This window comes from Vespa velutina, chromosome 12, assembly GCF_912470025.1.
Source record: "Vespa velutina chromosome 12, iVesVel2.1, whole genome shotgun sequence".
Taxonomy (NCBI): Eukaryota; Metazoa; Arthropoda; class Insecta; order Hymenoptera; family Vespidae; genus Vespa; species Vespa velutina.
This window is the reverse complement of record NC_062199.1, coordinates 3,129,298-3,145,242: the sequence shown is the minus strand read 5'-3', so window position 1 is coordinate 3,145,242 and position 15,945 is coordinate 3,129,298. Positions and strand designations below refer to the sequence as shown.

Here is a 15,945-nt window from a genome sequence, read left to right as displayed (position 1 = left end):
ATTTCGATATCGAAATTACAATCAAAAAAAAAGTTTATTCTCTTGCAAATTTTATATTATTATTATTATTATTATTATTATTATTATTATTATTATTATTATTATTATTGTTATTACTATCTTTTTTTTTCCTCTTATTTTTTTTTTCCTTATAAATAACACGTATTAATCACGTGTTATTTAATATCAATAATCTTTTGTAATTCCATTTGTATTAATATCGTACGACTTTAGGTACATACAATTATACATCTTAAAACGATCTATCGATATTTAATCCGTGGAATGACATCTGAGTGGAGAAGAAGTTGATTAAAAAAAGGAAGAAAAACGAAAAGGCGAAAAAATAACGAAAGGAAAAAAGAGAAAAAATGGCCGAGGATTTAACGAGTGTTAGAACACCTCTTGGAAATGCTTGGTAAGATGATAGTGGGAAGATAGGAAAGATAGAAAGAGATAAAGGATTCTTCTTCTTCATCTTCTTCATCTTCTTCATCTTTTTCTTCTTCTTCTCTCTTTCATAGGATGAAAGCTATGTGCAAGATCGTACGGTTTTGTCTACGTTGTCCTATGTTGTGCTATGTTGTTCTGTTCTGTTCTATGTTGTTCAGATGGTTATACGGCGGATGTTGAATTTCTTGCCATCATAGTGAGTAGGGTAGAAGATAGGTAGCTTTTAGAGGAGCTTCTCGGAGGTTAGTTCGCTCCTTCAAGTCACTCCTCTTACCCTCCGTGCGTAACTCGCACCTGGTTACTAACTAGTCGAACCTGATTAAACTCTGCCCCCTGTATGTGTCGTATGAAAGTCGTCTGTGGTTCCCCTGGCCTTCTCTTCCATCACCATCACCATCATCAACCCCACCTATTCCCTCTCTAGTACTACTCTTTCAATCCTCTCATCTCTTCTGACCCCTCTACTCCCTCTCTCTCTCTTTCTCTCTCTCTCTCTCTCTCTCTCTCTCTCTCTCTCTCTCTCTCTCTCTCTTACACTTTTTATACTCTTTTTCTTCTCTATCTGGACCGCTTCGACTGCATCGTTCCCTACGGCAAGAGAGAAGGGCGTTGAGAGTACCAATGCCATATTCGTTAGATCTCACGATTCTTTTGCCCTACGTAGACGTAAAACGGTACGTTCAGCCGGTTAACAAACTATCTCACATATATTTAAAAATCTATGATATTCAATTTAACATGACTAATATGAAAGATTTCTTTGCTATTATTAATTATAATTTTGAGAAATATCAATTGTTCGGACGTAAGATAATTTTCGTTTTTCTTTTGATTTAGTTTTGTTTCTCGTTCGGAAACAAGTTCTCTTTCTCTTTTTTTTTCTTTTTTTGTTTTCTTTTTCACGATCGAGAACTTAAAAGAGGCACAGGTGATATGGACAATCGGCACGTGCAAAAGCGATCGATTCTCTACGTTTCGTCCACGAGACGACAAGTCTTTCTCCTTTCGTTCAAAAGAGACGGATGGACGAGGCTCGTCTGGATATAAACGGACGAAAACTCGCAACGCGAGTTTCTCCTCCTCCTCCTCCTCCTCCTCCTCCTCCGGCTCCTTCTCTTCTTCCTCATCCTTTTCTTCCTCTTTCTCCTTCTTCACCATTACCATCACGATCACCATTACCATCACCATCAGCATCAGTATCACCATCACCTCCTCCTACTTGTCATCCTTAACCTTCAATTCGTCTTCGTCATCATCTTCGTCATTTTCGTCATCGTCGTCATCGTCGTCATCGTTTTCGTCATCATCTTCGTCATCGTCGTCATCGTCGTCATCGTCATAGTAATATAGATAAACGACTAAAACGGTAACACGTTGACGGGTCAGAAATTCTCTTAGTTTCTGACGTTTACTTATACTAATTCGATTAGACAATTAATCGTATTCCTCGGATGGTTCAGTTTGATTAGATTCCACCTTTTCGTGACGTACGTCGCAAGTTAAGTAACAAACTATCGTCGAACAGTACAAACATATATATATACATACGTATGTATGTATGTATGTATGTATATATGTAAATATACGTATGTATATATCGATATAGTAACAAGAGAAATTATCAATCAAAATATCTTTATGCATTGAATTAATGCGACCTGTCAGATAATTCGATTAAAAATTAAATGTATAAATCTAATATTAACTTGGATTATTTTTAAAACCCTTGTAATTGTTTTCTTTCTTTCTTTCTTTCTGAATGAAAGAAGAAATGAATGAATGAATGAGTGAGTGAGTGAATGAATGAATGAATGAATGAATAATTTGTATCAATTTGTCAAAAGCAATATGGAGAAAAAATACAGAGATTAGAGATAGAGAAATTTCATATTAAAAAAAAAAAAAAGGAAAAGAAAAAGAAAAAAAAATTCTATTTTATTATAATATATATATATATCTATTTTATTATATATATATATATATATATTATTGAAAGGAAGAAATTATTACCATTGTAATTATAGTTTTTCGTTAAGTTAACGTAGTTAACGTTGTGTATGTATAATAGTTTCCTTCGGAACGTTTAGAATAGTTTCCCGTTTGACGTTCCAAACTTTTTTACCTTTAGAGTTTATATTTCTAAGAAGAAACGAGCACGCAAGGCTCGTCTATTGTCCGACATCGAAGATTCCACGGTATTTTCTCTCTCTCTCTTCCTTAGATGATTCTTCCCTTAGATTCAACGAAAGTAGAGAAATGAATCTTCTTGATCTTCGGCATAGTATACCGCACTCTTATTCCCCGTTCTGAGGTTTAGAGCAAAGCGTTGTAACATTACAAAACGCACTAACGTGGTTTATACGTGTGCGTGCGAAGGAACATTGTTCAACCGCAGATGTTCGCCTTCACGGAGCATTTTACTTGGAACTCAGTACGAACGAAAAAGGGCAAGCCTCCTCATGGGAATATTCGTGCCCTTTTGTGATTAGGCTTAGGAATGTATCTGACATTCTTGAGATAAACCGTAGAACGCGTTAAGAGTCATTACTAGAATCACAATAAACACACTTCCTTCTTCGTATATAACTTTTTATTTTATTCGTTTCATTTTCTTTTCTTTTCTTTTTTCTCCTTTTTTTCTTTCTTCTTTCTTTCTTTTTTCTTTCTCTTCTTTCTTTTTTTGACTCATTAAAAAAGTTTTATTACCCATCAAAGTTTCTTTCGTTTATTTAAATTTTTTTTATCAGACAATTTCTCCCCTTAAGGAGGGATGGACGTTTAAAGTTAATGAAATTTTTTTTTCTCTCCTTTGAAAATTTTCTCAATCAAATTTTCTCATTCTCCGTTTGATACTCAATTGTTATCGTACGATTATCCGGGGTAAATTAGTTATTTCATTTTTTTTTTTTTTTTTTTTTTTTTTTTTTTTTTTTTTCTTTTTTCTTTTTCTTTTTTTACCCTCCCCCCCTCTACCCCCAAAGACATAAATTAGTTGAGCCCGTACAAGTAGCGCCTCACGACACAAAGTAGCTGAACTAATGACTGACTTATAAACTTGCTGCTTATTTCGTGAGATGGCGCGGTGTGACTGTTAGTAGTCAATCAATTTCATTAATAGTCAATATATGAATGAAATTATATTATAGTATAATAGTATTGTACGTTCAATAGGTTAATATATTTCCTTTGACCGTTCTGATAGATTCTCCTCTTTGTTTTCAATTTATATTTATTGTATATACTTTTTCTCATTCAAATGTAATTTCAGTTTATTGATAGACTTTGTGGCGGGGAGGGAGGGAGGGAGGGAGGGAGGGGGGGTAAGGGTAGGGATAGGGGAGAGCGAACAGGGCGGGGGAAATTCTTGGATGGAAAAGAAAGTGGAAAATTTTTCTAATCTAAGATATTAATCTACCAAACAGTCTGACGGAGATATAAAGGATTGATTTTCAATTTATAAAATTGACATATTGTGTTCGCCTATGGAATTTTAAATAGAAATAGTAAAGATGGATCGGATCGAATTTATCACGCCGTGGGTTCAATCGAGAGCTCACGTGGAACATATTCATAAATGGAAACATATCGGTGTAAGATAAAACTAGAAGAGAATTATATATATATATATATATATACATATTATTGTCTTTTATCATTAAATAGTATATCGTTAAATAAGATAGATAGTTCGTTAAATCGTTTAAATAATTTTTAGGTTAGTTCGAAACCATTCGCACCACGTCACTCGATTACATTTTTTAATAATAAAAAGCAAGAAAAGAGAATAACCGAGACAGTTTCGGCATACGATCGATTGCACAAATACGAAGATTTCGATCCACGAAAGCCACGAGCCGAATGTACAAGTCCTTCTTTGATTTGGTCGGAGATTTACCAAGAGAACAAACATCATATCGTCCCGATGATCACTAATCACTGGTACGGTCGTCCGAATCGTGAACAGATCGATTATCCCGATAAGTCTTTGTGTCGTGCCTCGCAAATACGTGAATTCTATCGGCGTAATGATCTCAACTTGGTCGCCGATGTTATAAGAGAATATCAAATGTGTTATAATTGAAATGGAGAATAATATTTAGAACACGTATCTGTTATAATTGTTTCATTATATGAAAAAGAAAAAGAAAAAAGAACGAAATCCAATCGTTCGAATCTTTTAAAAGACTTTATGTATTAAGATAAAGTGTATTAGTACTTAAGTGGAATCAGAAAATACGATCACTTACTAAGTCTCTCGTGTATATCTCTCTATCCCTTTAAAGTATATGCAACATACTAACCTATTCTCTAAGGTGAAACTCGTAAAGAGAATCGTAATGTCCCACCTGTATACTTAGCCTGTTTATTTATGTTAAGTTCTTACCCGATCGTGTTCATTCACAGCTGCTTTCAAAGTATATATTCTTTAGATATTACGCTATATAAGTAAACTATCTCATTACACGTATCATATTGACTTATCGAAATATGATCTCTTTTAACTCTTCATCTACTTCGTAACTTTTCTCTCTCTCTCTCTCTCTCTCTCTCATTTTCTTTTTTTCTTTTTTTTTCTTATTTATTAGTAGGAGTAAAAATATTGATATCATTAGGATTACGACGATGAAATATATTAAGAAAGGACTTTATCGTAATCTTTAGAATTGTAGGAAACGATTATCTCCATCTGTCGAATTGTATTTTATGATCTTTTTCTTTTTCTTTTTTTTTTTTTTTCTTCTTTTTCACGTACTCTCTCGCCTAGAAAAATCGCTTAGGTTTTGTGAATAACGTACATACGTACATACACCGTGCCAATTCACAAGTCGTTCATTCTTTATGGATTATTCTCTTTTATCATTGAAAGAGAACGAACTTGTATGAAATATTGTATTTTCTTTCAGGTCTATACATACATACACATACACACACACAGACACACACGCGTGTATATATATATATATATATATATATACATATACATGTATTGCTTATACGTATACCATATGTACGCAACTTTTCAAGGATCTTTTTAAGTTTCCAACGGATATAAAATTCTCCATTGTAGTAACGTTGAAAGTATAAAGTCGTATGGAAAGCTTAGATCCGATTGTGGAGAATTTTACATACTCGTGCACGACTATCGATCTTTGAGTATATATACTAGTTGATAGCTCTTAGAACTATCTGGCACCATTCTTATCTTTATCTACCTTTCTCTTTTCTTTTTCCTTTTTTTCTTTCCATTTTTTCTTTTTTTTTTTTTTTTTTTTCCGAAGGAAACATTTCACACCCCCATTCAAATGGCTTAGGTCGGTACGTTTGTTCGTTTGCAATGTTATTTATTTGAAATTGAATTACAAGAAAGGTCAGCTTTAAGATTTCGATTTGGTTTTATCGAAAATAAAAATTGTCGAACAAAACTGAGGAATAGGAACATCATCACATCATCCTTTGAATAGGATACTAAATTGACATCCGGATAGATCTAAGTGTAGTATAGATACCTATCAAATTGCTTTGCTGTATTGTTAAGCTGAAGGATCATCGATGAATCTCTCTCTCTCTCTCTCTCTCTCTCTTTCTAAAGCATTTCAACATCAATAGGGGGACTAATAATGTGCGAGGTTCTAAATCGTTTCTCTCTAAACTCTTCGACGAATTGTTTAGAAAATTGTGAAGCGCTTGGGACAAAGGGAGGAAAAAAGAAAAAAGAGAAAAGAAAAAAGAAAAAAGAAAAAAGAAAAAAACAAGAAACAAAATAATCCTGATTCCTATCGAAAAGTGAGCTCTCGCGAATTTGTTTTCTCCTTTGTTATTTCTTTCTTTCTTTCTTTTTCCTTTTTTTTTTTTCTTTTCTTCCTTTCCATTACCCTTTTCAACTTTGAGAAACAAACAAACAAAAAAAAAAAAAAAAGAAAAAAAAAAAAGAACAGTCGACTTATTACAAATAATTTTGTCACTTACGATTTTCACGAAAGCGTTTATTATCCAAGTTTGATCCCAAGTTGTCCGTCCCATCGAATTTAGGGCTTTCAAGCGGTCGTCTCTTTAATTAAAAGATAGACAAATACGCCGGAAGTTGTGATGCCAGCTTGGTTATTCACCGAGGATTTTGTGGAAATTTATGCGCATAAACGTTTTCACCCTTTCTTACCCCTCCTCCACCCCTCCTCTCTCTTTCTCTCTCTCTCTCTCGACCACCATCACCACCACCGCCATCGTTACTCCCGTCTAACCCCTCTCGGCCACCCCTATTTTCCCCTCTCAAGTTACTCGTCGAAGAGATCCCACTTGTTTTCCCACGAAACTTCTTATTCTTCTTCCTCCTTCCACTTCTCTCCATTTTGGCCGTAGTTAATCATTCGTACGCGTGGTCAGAGCAACGCTCGCTTCTTCTTCGAATCGTTGTTTATTTCCGACTCGTTAATTAAAAGTTTAATTAAAACCACGTCGATTAATTAGAATGGCATTTATATCGTGCTCGTTCGCTTGACCCTGTATGTGGGCGAGTGAGCGCGCGCGCACGTATTCTACTATTTGCGAGAATAAAAAAGAGAGGAGTGGGGAGGAGGAGGGGGGGGGGGAAGTTGGGGATATGAACGAACGCGCGTAGTTGAGAGAATGGCGTCGTTCCAGTTCCGTTTGCATGCCTACGAACGTAATTATAAATCTACCGGACTAAAAAGAAAAAAAAAAAGAAAGAAAAAAAAAAAAAGAAGGAAAAAATTGAAAAAAAAAAGAAAAATGAAAAAAGAAAGAAGGGAAAGAAAAAAAGAGAATAAAAAAGAACTCTTTCACTCTTACTCCCTCTCTCTTCTCACCTCTCACTCTCTCCCCCCCCCTCTTCCCCCTTCTCTCTCTCTCTCTCTCTCTCTCTCGTTCGCTCGTAACACAATGTGACATAATAGATCGTTGAGTATGTATCGTTCTTTATTTTTTTCCACGTCCGTCGTACTGTTTATAATCCAAAGCTAGTCTAACTTGTTTGCTAAAAAAAAAAAAGATAAAAAAGAAGAAAAGGAAAAAATAATAATAATAATAATAATAATAAGAAAAAAAAGGGGGGGGGAAGAGAAAAAAAAAAGCGAAAAGAAAAAGAAAGAAAGAAAGAAAGAAAGTAATATTAATTATCAACTATTTACTAACTAATTACATAGTCATAGAGTGACCCTTTATGAATTTTACGAACGTAGGCTCGTCCTTTTTTTCGTGACACTATACGTTGTTATAAGCAAGTAAACTCTAGCAACAGTAATTATCTTATTATGTATATTGCCTAAGCCCAAAGTACACGGCTAGTACATCCTGTCTGTAGAATGATGTTAATCGAATTATCTCCGTTAGCGTAAAGTAACATAACCAGCTACCTAGAGTGTTACCTTGAGTGCGATCTTGTTAATTTATTGTTTGTAAGAAGTTAGCTATATTCTCTCTCTTTCTCTCTTTCTCTTTTCTCACGATAAAGCAAGAGTAAATTTCTGCGTTTAAACTTGTTGCAAAGTTAAGTGGAAGGATATCTTATATAAAGGTTCTTACCAACCATTTCAAGTTTATGGAAAATCATCAACGTATATTATATACGTACATAGATATATAACTTCTTAAGTTTAATTATAATCCCATTGTCTTATTTCTTAACGAAATCGTTAATATGATATTATATAGTTAACGAGAGAGAGAGAGAGAGAGAGAGAGACGACGTAAACTTGTTCCCCGTGTTTCGATCACGTTAATACATACGATAAGCTTGTCCATTTTAATTAGCGAATGTTCGACGTCGAGGCGACAATGCTTAATTACGTTTCTAGCGTTGATGACACACGATCCACTATAGAATACGGCGATATATCGAGTAACCCATGGAAATAATGGCCATGTCTTTGCAAGCATTATATATATATATATATATATATATTTATATTATGATTCTTATTGTGAAAAATTTTTTTAAACGAGATCGATCTCTCATCTTTAGACGAGTATTACGAGACACTTGGATTTATTTCTATTTTTCCTTTTTTAATTATATATATATATATATATATATATATATATATATATATATAATTTAATAAAAATTATTTTTCTATCGAAACCACGAAAGAATATTTCCCGAGACGTTCTTTATATCGTATTGTCTCGTTTAAATATTCCTTTAAAAAGAAAAGAAACGAAAAGAAAAGGAAAGGGAAGAAATGAAAAAACAGAAAAGGCGTGAAGGGGGGGCGGCGGTAGCGGTAGCGGTGGCGGTGGCGGTGGCGGTGGCGGTGGCGGTGGCGGTGGTGGTGGCGGTGGCGGCGGGAAGGGAGAAAATAAAATGAAAATTATACTTCCGCAATGTAGAAACGAGCACGTTTTTTTTAATGACGTCTGCATTCTCGTTGAAATCTTTCGATTTAACATAGCGATATCGTCTTTCCCCTGTCAGACTCCGTTGTGTACTTGCATCGCGTGAAATGCATATATTTGATGATCGTTTGAAGGATTTATACTACAATCGCATTAATCAGTTTGATTTAAAATTCTCAGATACACTTCGTTTTTCTTTCTTTCTTTCTTTCTTCTTCTTCTTCTTCTTCTTCTTTTTTTCTTTCTTTCTTTCTTTATCCGACGTCACTCCGTGTTTTCTCTCCTTTCGTTTCGTATCAAACGAATTAACAAAATATCTTTATGTGCAATCTTTATTTTATAAATTTCCAACGTTATATACAATTTATTCTATGATTTAAATGAAGTCTCATTTATGTCAAACATCCTTAATATAATTTGCTATTTCGATTTAATCATCAGATAAATATCGTTTGTTTTTAAAGATTTTACAGACATTTTAATTACGCGATAGTAGACAAACGGTGCTATCTCATTACATCTCTCTCTCTCTCTCTTACTCTCTCTGGTAAATTTCCAACATCGTTATCATTGAATTATTTGTTAATAAGAGAAAAAGAGAGGAAGAGTAATAAGGAACAGGGAGAAAAAAAAATCACGTGATTCCTTTTTCACGACATTGTCGTGACAAGATAAGATTTAAATCGAGTGAATATAAATTGTCATTGAACGTACGACATTCGTCGGTGCATCGTTCATTTGGTTCGTATGATTTGAAAGCACGTTGCTTTCTACGAGTATTTCGAAATATAGAACATTTAAAGTGGTGTATAAAAGCGTAGAACAGTTATCTCGAATTATTGAGAAAGAAAGAGAGAGAGAGAGAGAGAGAGAGAGAGAAAGAGAAAACAGAGAAAGATATTATGACAACTATGAGAACAGATTCCGTCGATACGGTGCATCGACTTTCATCGAATGATACTCATCAGAAATCTGAATTACTCACGGATCAGGATGTAAGATACATTGTGGAACGTAAACTACATGGAAATAATTTTAACATAGTAAATTCTAGCATGGTATCAGTCGACAATACAAATGGTTATCTTGGTCAATATTACAATGTTCACGTAACCATAAAGCTTGACGATTCTAGTATAAAGATATTGAATTTCTTCGTTAAAACTTTACCACCAACCAATAGTCCACAATATGCATTTATCTTACGATATGATACATTTAACAAAGAGATACTCATTTACACCGACGTGATACGTCGTATGGGAGTTGGTAAAGGTTTCAAGTGGTTGGCCGAGTGTTATTTGTGTAAAAAGGATTCCATCATAGTACTCGAAAATGCGAAAATCGAGGGATACGTAATACACGACAAACACGTACCGTTCGACGAGTCACATTGCATTTTGACAATAAAAGCTCTCTCGAACTTTCACTCGAGATCATTGATTCTTGATGAAAAGTTACGTAGTACCGGCCGTACGATATTCGATATTTATGGGCATTTATTTAACGAGGTAATATTTAACGAGGACGAATTGGCAAGAAAAATATTTAAGGAATCGATCAATGCAATATTTCTTTTAATTGATCTCGATGATAGATTGAACAATGAGGATAAGGATAAATTGAAGAAACGAGTTAATTCTTGGGCCTTGATATTTCCTAATTTATTAATACCATCGAAAAAGTATCGTAATGTTATATGCCATCGTGATCTTTGGGCAAACAATATCATGTTCAAATACGATTCTAATGGTTCACCATTTGGTTGCTATTTGATAGATTTTCAGATGGTACGATATTGTCCACCAGCCATTGACGTTGTTTTATCATTATATTTGATAACCGATCGTACAACAAGAGATCGACATTTTGAATCCCTTTTGAAGATTTATCATGATAGCTTGAAGAAAGCATTAAAAGAGGAAGGATTTGATATAGAGGAATGTTTACCTTGGTTGTCATTTCGCGATAGCTGTTACGAGACAAAAAATATTGCATTATTTTTCGCACTGATGAATCTTCAATTAATGTTAATGCCAAGCCAAGCTGCCGAAGAGTTTATGGGATCGCCTGACGATTTTGAAAAAGTTCTTTACGGTGAAAAACGATCGGAACTCGTACGAAGTCAATACGAAAAAGTAGAACCATATAGAAATCGGATAAGAGAGAATCTCCTCGAAGTGTTCGAGATATTACCCGATCAACCATCGAACATTTGAAATGTGACGATCTTGTAAATATTTTAATCTCATTTTATATTGACATTTTATCGGATTATACGTATTAACGATTAATTAGATTTTTTTAATCGGAAAATAAGGTACAATAAATCTTTCCTAAGATTATTTCTTCCCCTTTTTTCTTTTGATTTTTTTCTTTCTTTCTCTCTTCTTCTTTTTTTTTTCTTCTTTTTTTTTTTTTTTTAACGAGACTTCCAAAAGAAAAAATAATTACGGGCGAATTGGATGATTCTCGAAAGATCTTTTTCAATTTTTTTTTCTCATTATATTATGTCATTTAAAACTGTTAATTAATTAAACGAGCAAAGAGATAAATACGTATTATTGATAATAATAATCATAAATGAAAAATGTACGTTTCTTTTGACATTTAACAAAGATCTCATGTAAGGTTTATTTAAAAGCGTAAAACGCAGTCGTACAGGAGCGATACTCTTTCTCTCTCTCTCTCTCTCTCTCTTTCTCTTTTTCTCTCTCTCTTTCTCTCTCTCTCTCCTGAGTGCGATAATTTTCTACGTTGACCGTCCAATGTTATATAAGAACTGTTATGAACGAAACGGCGAAGTTAGGTGAATTATGGCACGTTTTTACTATTAACGATATAACAAAAACTTATATATATATATATATATATATATATATATATATATATATATATATATATAGAGTCGAGTTTATCGATGTTTGTACTAAGAAAAATTCGATGCGCTCGCATGTGCGCGCATGCGTCTTTAAAAGCGCCAGTAGATAGATGCGCGCACTTTCTGCGCTACGTCAGCGTACATAGCTCGATGTCATGATAACGATAAACGCGTTCTTGTGCTGTTAACAGCTTTGAGAATAGGGGATGGGAGGAGGGAGGGGGGTGGGATAGTCGCGGCAGATATATTACCGAGAGATAGAATCCGAAGTATCTCTCTGCTTTCTCGGTATAATTGATGGTGCAAAGTGAGAGAGAGAGAGAGAGAGAGAGAGAGAGAGAGAAAAAGAGAAAGAGAAAGAGAGAGAGAGAGAGAGAGAGAATGCAAAAGGTGTGAAAATCCAGAGAGAGAGAGATAGAGAGAGAAGGAAAGAGATAGAGAGAAGTGAAAGGCGAATCTTGATGTAAATGCACATTTGACAGCGTTTTCACATAGTATTTTCTTCTTCTTTTTCTTCTTTCTCTTTCCTTTTTCTTCTTCTTCCTTCTTCTTCCTTCTTCTTCCGTACCATCGTTCCTTCCTTTTCTATCTCATTCTCGACTTTTCCCATCGCCGTAACTCTTGCCAACGAAATGCTTCCACAGAATTTCCCCCGAAATGTTTCTGCCTTTTTTTTTGTCCTCTTTCTTTTTCTTTTTCTTCTCTCTCTCTCTCTCTCTCTCTCTCTCTCTATCACATCTCAAATTTATCTCCTCCATTTCGCGAGATCGAGCATGATATTATTTAACGCATGATCTTACGGATTCTCGTGCATACGATCATTGACGAGAATTTAATTACATCTCTAAATCTTTTCTCTTATTTTTATACTTTTTTCTTTTTCTTTTTTTATATTCGCAGATCGAGGAGAAGGAAGAAAGAAGAAGGCATTTTTGTTCCTTTTCTCTTTTTTTTTTATCATTTATTTACTTGTATACACTTATTTTCTTTTTTTTCTTTTTTTTTCTCGTTGTTTTTTTTATATAAGTCTTGTTTCAAGGGGATTATGTTTCAAAATTTCTTTTTTCTTTTCCGTTTTTTTTTCTTTTCTTTGTTTTTTTTTGTAAGAGAAACGAAAACAAAACTTCATGATGGAAATCAAATGTCTCGTTCATAATTTGACTCGTACGTAGATCTTCACGAAATTTAAATGATTTTAAAACAAGGATAAGTCTCGGTGTAAGTTCAGTACTTATAATAACATTTTCGATTTAATGACCAACGTATGGTGGCTAGAACAAAAGTAGATGTGTACATACATACATATATATATATATATATATATATATATATATATATATATATATATATATATGTATATTTATATATGTTATATATGTAATACGAGTTAGACGGCGGTGAAATGACGAAGTGCTAGCTCTACTTAATGGTCCGCGATGTTATGTCGAATTAAAGCAGAAGTTCGCTTTTATTGCAGGCTATTCGTAACGCTCGTAATCACCCTTCGCGTCCGCGGCAATGATGCAGTAGTGAAACGTAAACTATAGGGAGCAAAGAGAGAGAGAGAGAGAGAGAGAGAGAGAGAGAGAGAGAGAGAGAGAGAGAGAGAGAGAGAGAGAAAGTCCTCGTCGTTCATCGATGATAGCAACCGATATGTACGACCCGTGTAAATATTCTACACCTGCATAGTGCGCTAGGTAATTCTAATCATACTTTTGATCAGCCATTCCAACAACTAATCCTATGATGAATGCAATATTCCTCGGGCCGTACATTTTTAATTATATGAAAGAAGTCAATTGAGGTCGTGTTGAAACGATAAAAAGAAAGAAAAGGAGAGAGAGAGAGAGAGAGAGAGAGAGAGAGAGAAAAGAGGGAGAAATAAAAAAAGAAGAGAAGAAAGGAATGATGATTCATCGTGAAAGTTAATCATTCGTTATTATCGTTATTTTTTTCTTTTTTATTTTTCTCTTTTTTTTCTTTTTTTTTTTTTTTTTTTTTTTTTTTTATGAACGATGCATCGACAACAGAACGAAGATTTGTATCATATTTTCTTTTTTCTCCTTTTTTTTTTTTTCTTTTTTTTTTTTTTTTTTTTTTTATGAAGCTCTTATTCGAGCTCTCGATTTTATTTTACCTTTTTTTTTTTTTTTTTTTTTATTTTATTTTATTTGCTATTATATTTTTTCTTTGTTTCTTTTTTTCTCTTTCTTTTTTTGTTTCTTTCTTTCTTTCTTTCTTTCTTTCTTTCTTTCTATATTATTTGAATCCAATATAAAATATGATTTTATCTTTTTGCGCACTTTCGTTTGTTTACTTGCCTATTGTAAAATATAATATTGTAAAGATTTTAAAAAAGATATAATGCGATCGTTGCTACCTTTTATTAGTACTACATGATCTCTTGCATACTTTCGAGACTGATAATATCGATAATGTATCATCGATAAATCTTTGTTATTTCAATTCTCCTTTCTCGCAATATTTTTAACTCGCTTAATATGAATAGAAAGAGAAAGAGATAGAGAGAATGAGAGAGAAAGAGAGCGAGAGAGAGAGAGAGAGAGAGAGAGGAACGGGGTATACATAATCGATATCGCTGCATTAAACGCATTATTCATTGTTTCTGCATATTTTCTGCATAATGCTCATGCAGATAATACGTAATGTGTCACGCGTTTATATCATCCTACGGCATTCGTTTTTGTTATCGTTAATAACATAAACGTTTAAAAAAACAACCAATCTTTTTATTTTCATTCATACTTATTTTTATTGCAACTCGTGATCGTTAACAAATCATTCCTGACATATGATCTCCGATAAATAATCGTTCAAATATAATTCATTGAAATGGTGGATATCGGTGAGAGGGAGGAGGGGGAGGAGCCAGGGAGGGTAGGAGGGGAGAAAAGAAAAAAAAAAAAGGAAAAAGAAATTAAAAAATATAATATTAGAACGATATTCTAATAATTATTAACAAACACGTAGTCGGATGATGGTACACGTGATCTCGTATTATTACATTTCGCTTACGGCGTTATCAACCAAAGTAATCGCACTCCCATAGAATTAGGATTATGTTCGTTCGATTAATGAAAAGAGAAACGAGATATTAGATATAACATTCGCGTATTACGAAATACCTCTTCATCGAGAAACACGTTCATTCATCTCTCTCTCTTTCTCTCTCTCTCTCTTTCTATATATATCATCAGTATAATATTATGTCTTAATTAATTTAAAGAATAATTAAAAATTAGTAGGTCGGATATTGACGGTCCGAGGTCAAATATTTTCTTTTCTTTTCTTTTCTTTTCTTTTTCTTTTTTTGTTTTTTCTTTGTTTTTTCCTTTTTTTATCTGTCAATCAAATAATCGACAAAATTTCGTGATACTTTTTTCTTCCTTCCTTCTCTTTTCCCTTTTCTCTTTTCCTTTTCCCTTTTTCCTTTTATTTATTTATTTTCTTTTTCCTTTTTTTCTTTTTTTTTTTTTTTTTTTTTTTTCTTATAATCTTGGTCGATTAGAAATTTTCGCGTTGTCACCGCGTTATTGCAGGAAATCAAATAATTTCTTTTTTTTTTTTTTTTTTTTTGTCGTTGTCATCATCACCCTTCTGTCTCGATACTTTCGACCCTCTTCACGAAAAGGATATCGATAAAAGGAACAACTCGTCCGTGGTGTTCGAACTCGGTAAATCATGTTATATATATATATATATATATATATATATTATATTTTGACTCGAAACTTTATATACTTCATTTTCCCCCTCTCTCTCTCTCTCTCTCTCTCTCTTTTGGAACATGCGCAACTCTTCCGAAATCTCATTTAGCTTTTTGTTAACGATAATAGCAGTTTACTTTGTTGAGCTAATATGTAGACAGACTTTTATCAGAGAGAAAGAGATAGAAAGAGAAAAAGAGAAAGAGAAGGAAGCAGAAGTTTGAGCAATTCACCAAGCAAATATATGTAGGTTGACTTTTGTTCTTTTCTTTGATTTTCTCGAATCCTCGTAATCATTTGAAAACGTTAAACTCGTTAGGTCAATTTGTAAATTCCTATAGAAATAGTACTATATATATATATATATATACATCGGTACAAACATTTTATCTCTCTCTTTCTATTTTTATTTCTATTTCTCTACTTCATTCTTTCTCTCTCTTCCTCTCTCTTTTTCTCTCTCTTTCTCTCTCTCACTCTCTCTTTCTTTCTCTCTCTCTCTCTCTCTCTCTCTCTCTCTCTCTCTCTGTT

The 15,945-nt window shown here is 33.5% G+C and overlaps 3 protein-coding genes across 6 annotated transcripts in view; all 3 read left to right on the top strand.

Annotated features, from left to right (window-relative positions):
- The window catches only part of LOC124953412 (suppressor of lurcher protein 1), a 360,539-nt gene that overhangs the window by 7,082 nt on the left and 337,512 nt on the right, over positions 1 to 15,945 (top strand). The gene's annotated exons all lie outside the window — the stretch shown is intronic.
- On the top strand, positions 3,812 to 4,700 carry LOC124953414. Its single transcript, XM_047504755.1, has 2 exons — positions 3,812 to 4,043; positions 4,169 to 4,700. The coding sequence occupies exons 1-2, from the start codon at positions 3,963 to 3,965 to the stop codon at positions 4,532 to 4,534; spliced, it is 447 nt and encodes a 148-aa protein (XP_047360711.1). The 5' UTR covers positions 3,812 to 3,962; the 3' UTR covers positions 4,535 to 4,700.
- LOC124953413 lies at positions 9,412 to 11,123 on the top strand. The gene has a single exon (XM_047504754.1). The coding sequence runs from the start codon at positions 9,708 to 9,710 to the stop codon at positions 11,022 to 11,024; it is 1,317 nt and encodes a 438-aa protein (XP_047360710.1). The 5' UTR covers positions 9,412 to 9,707; the 3' UTR covers positions 11,025 to 11,123.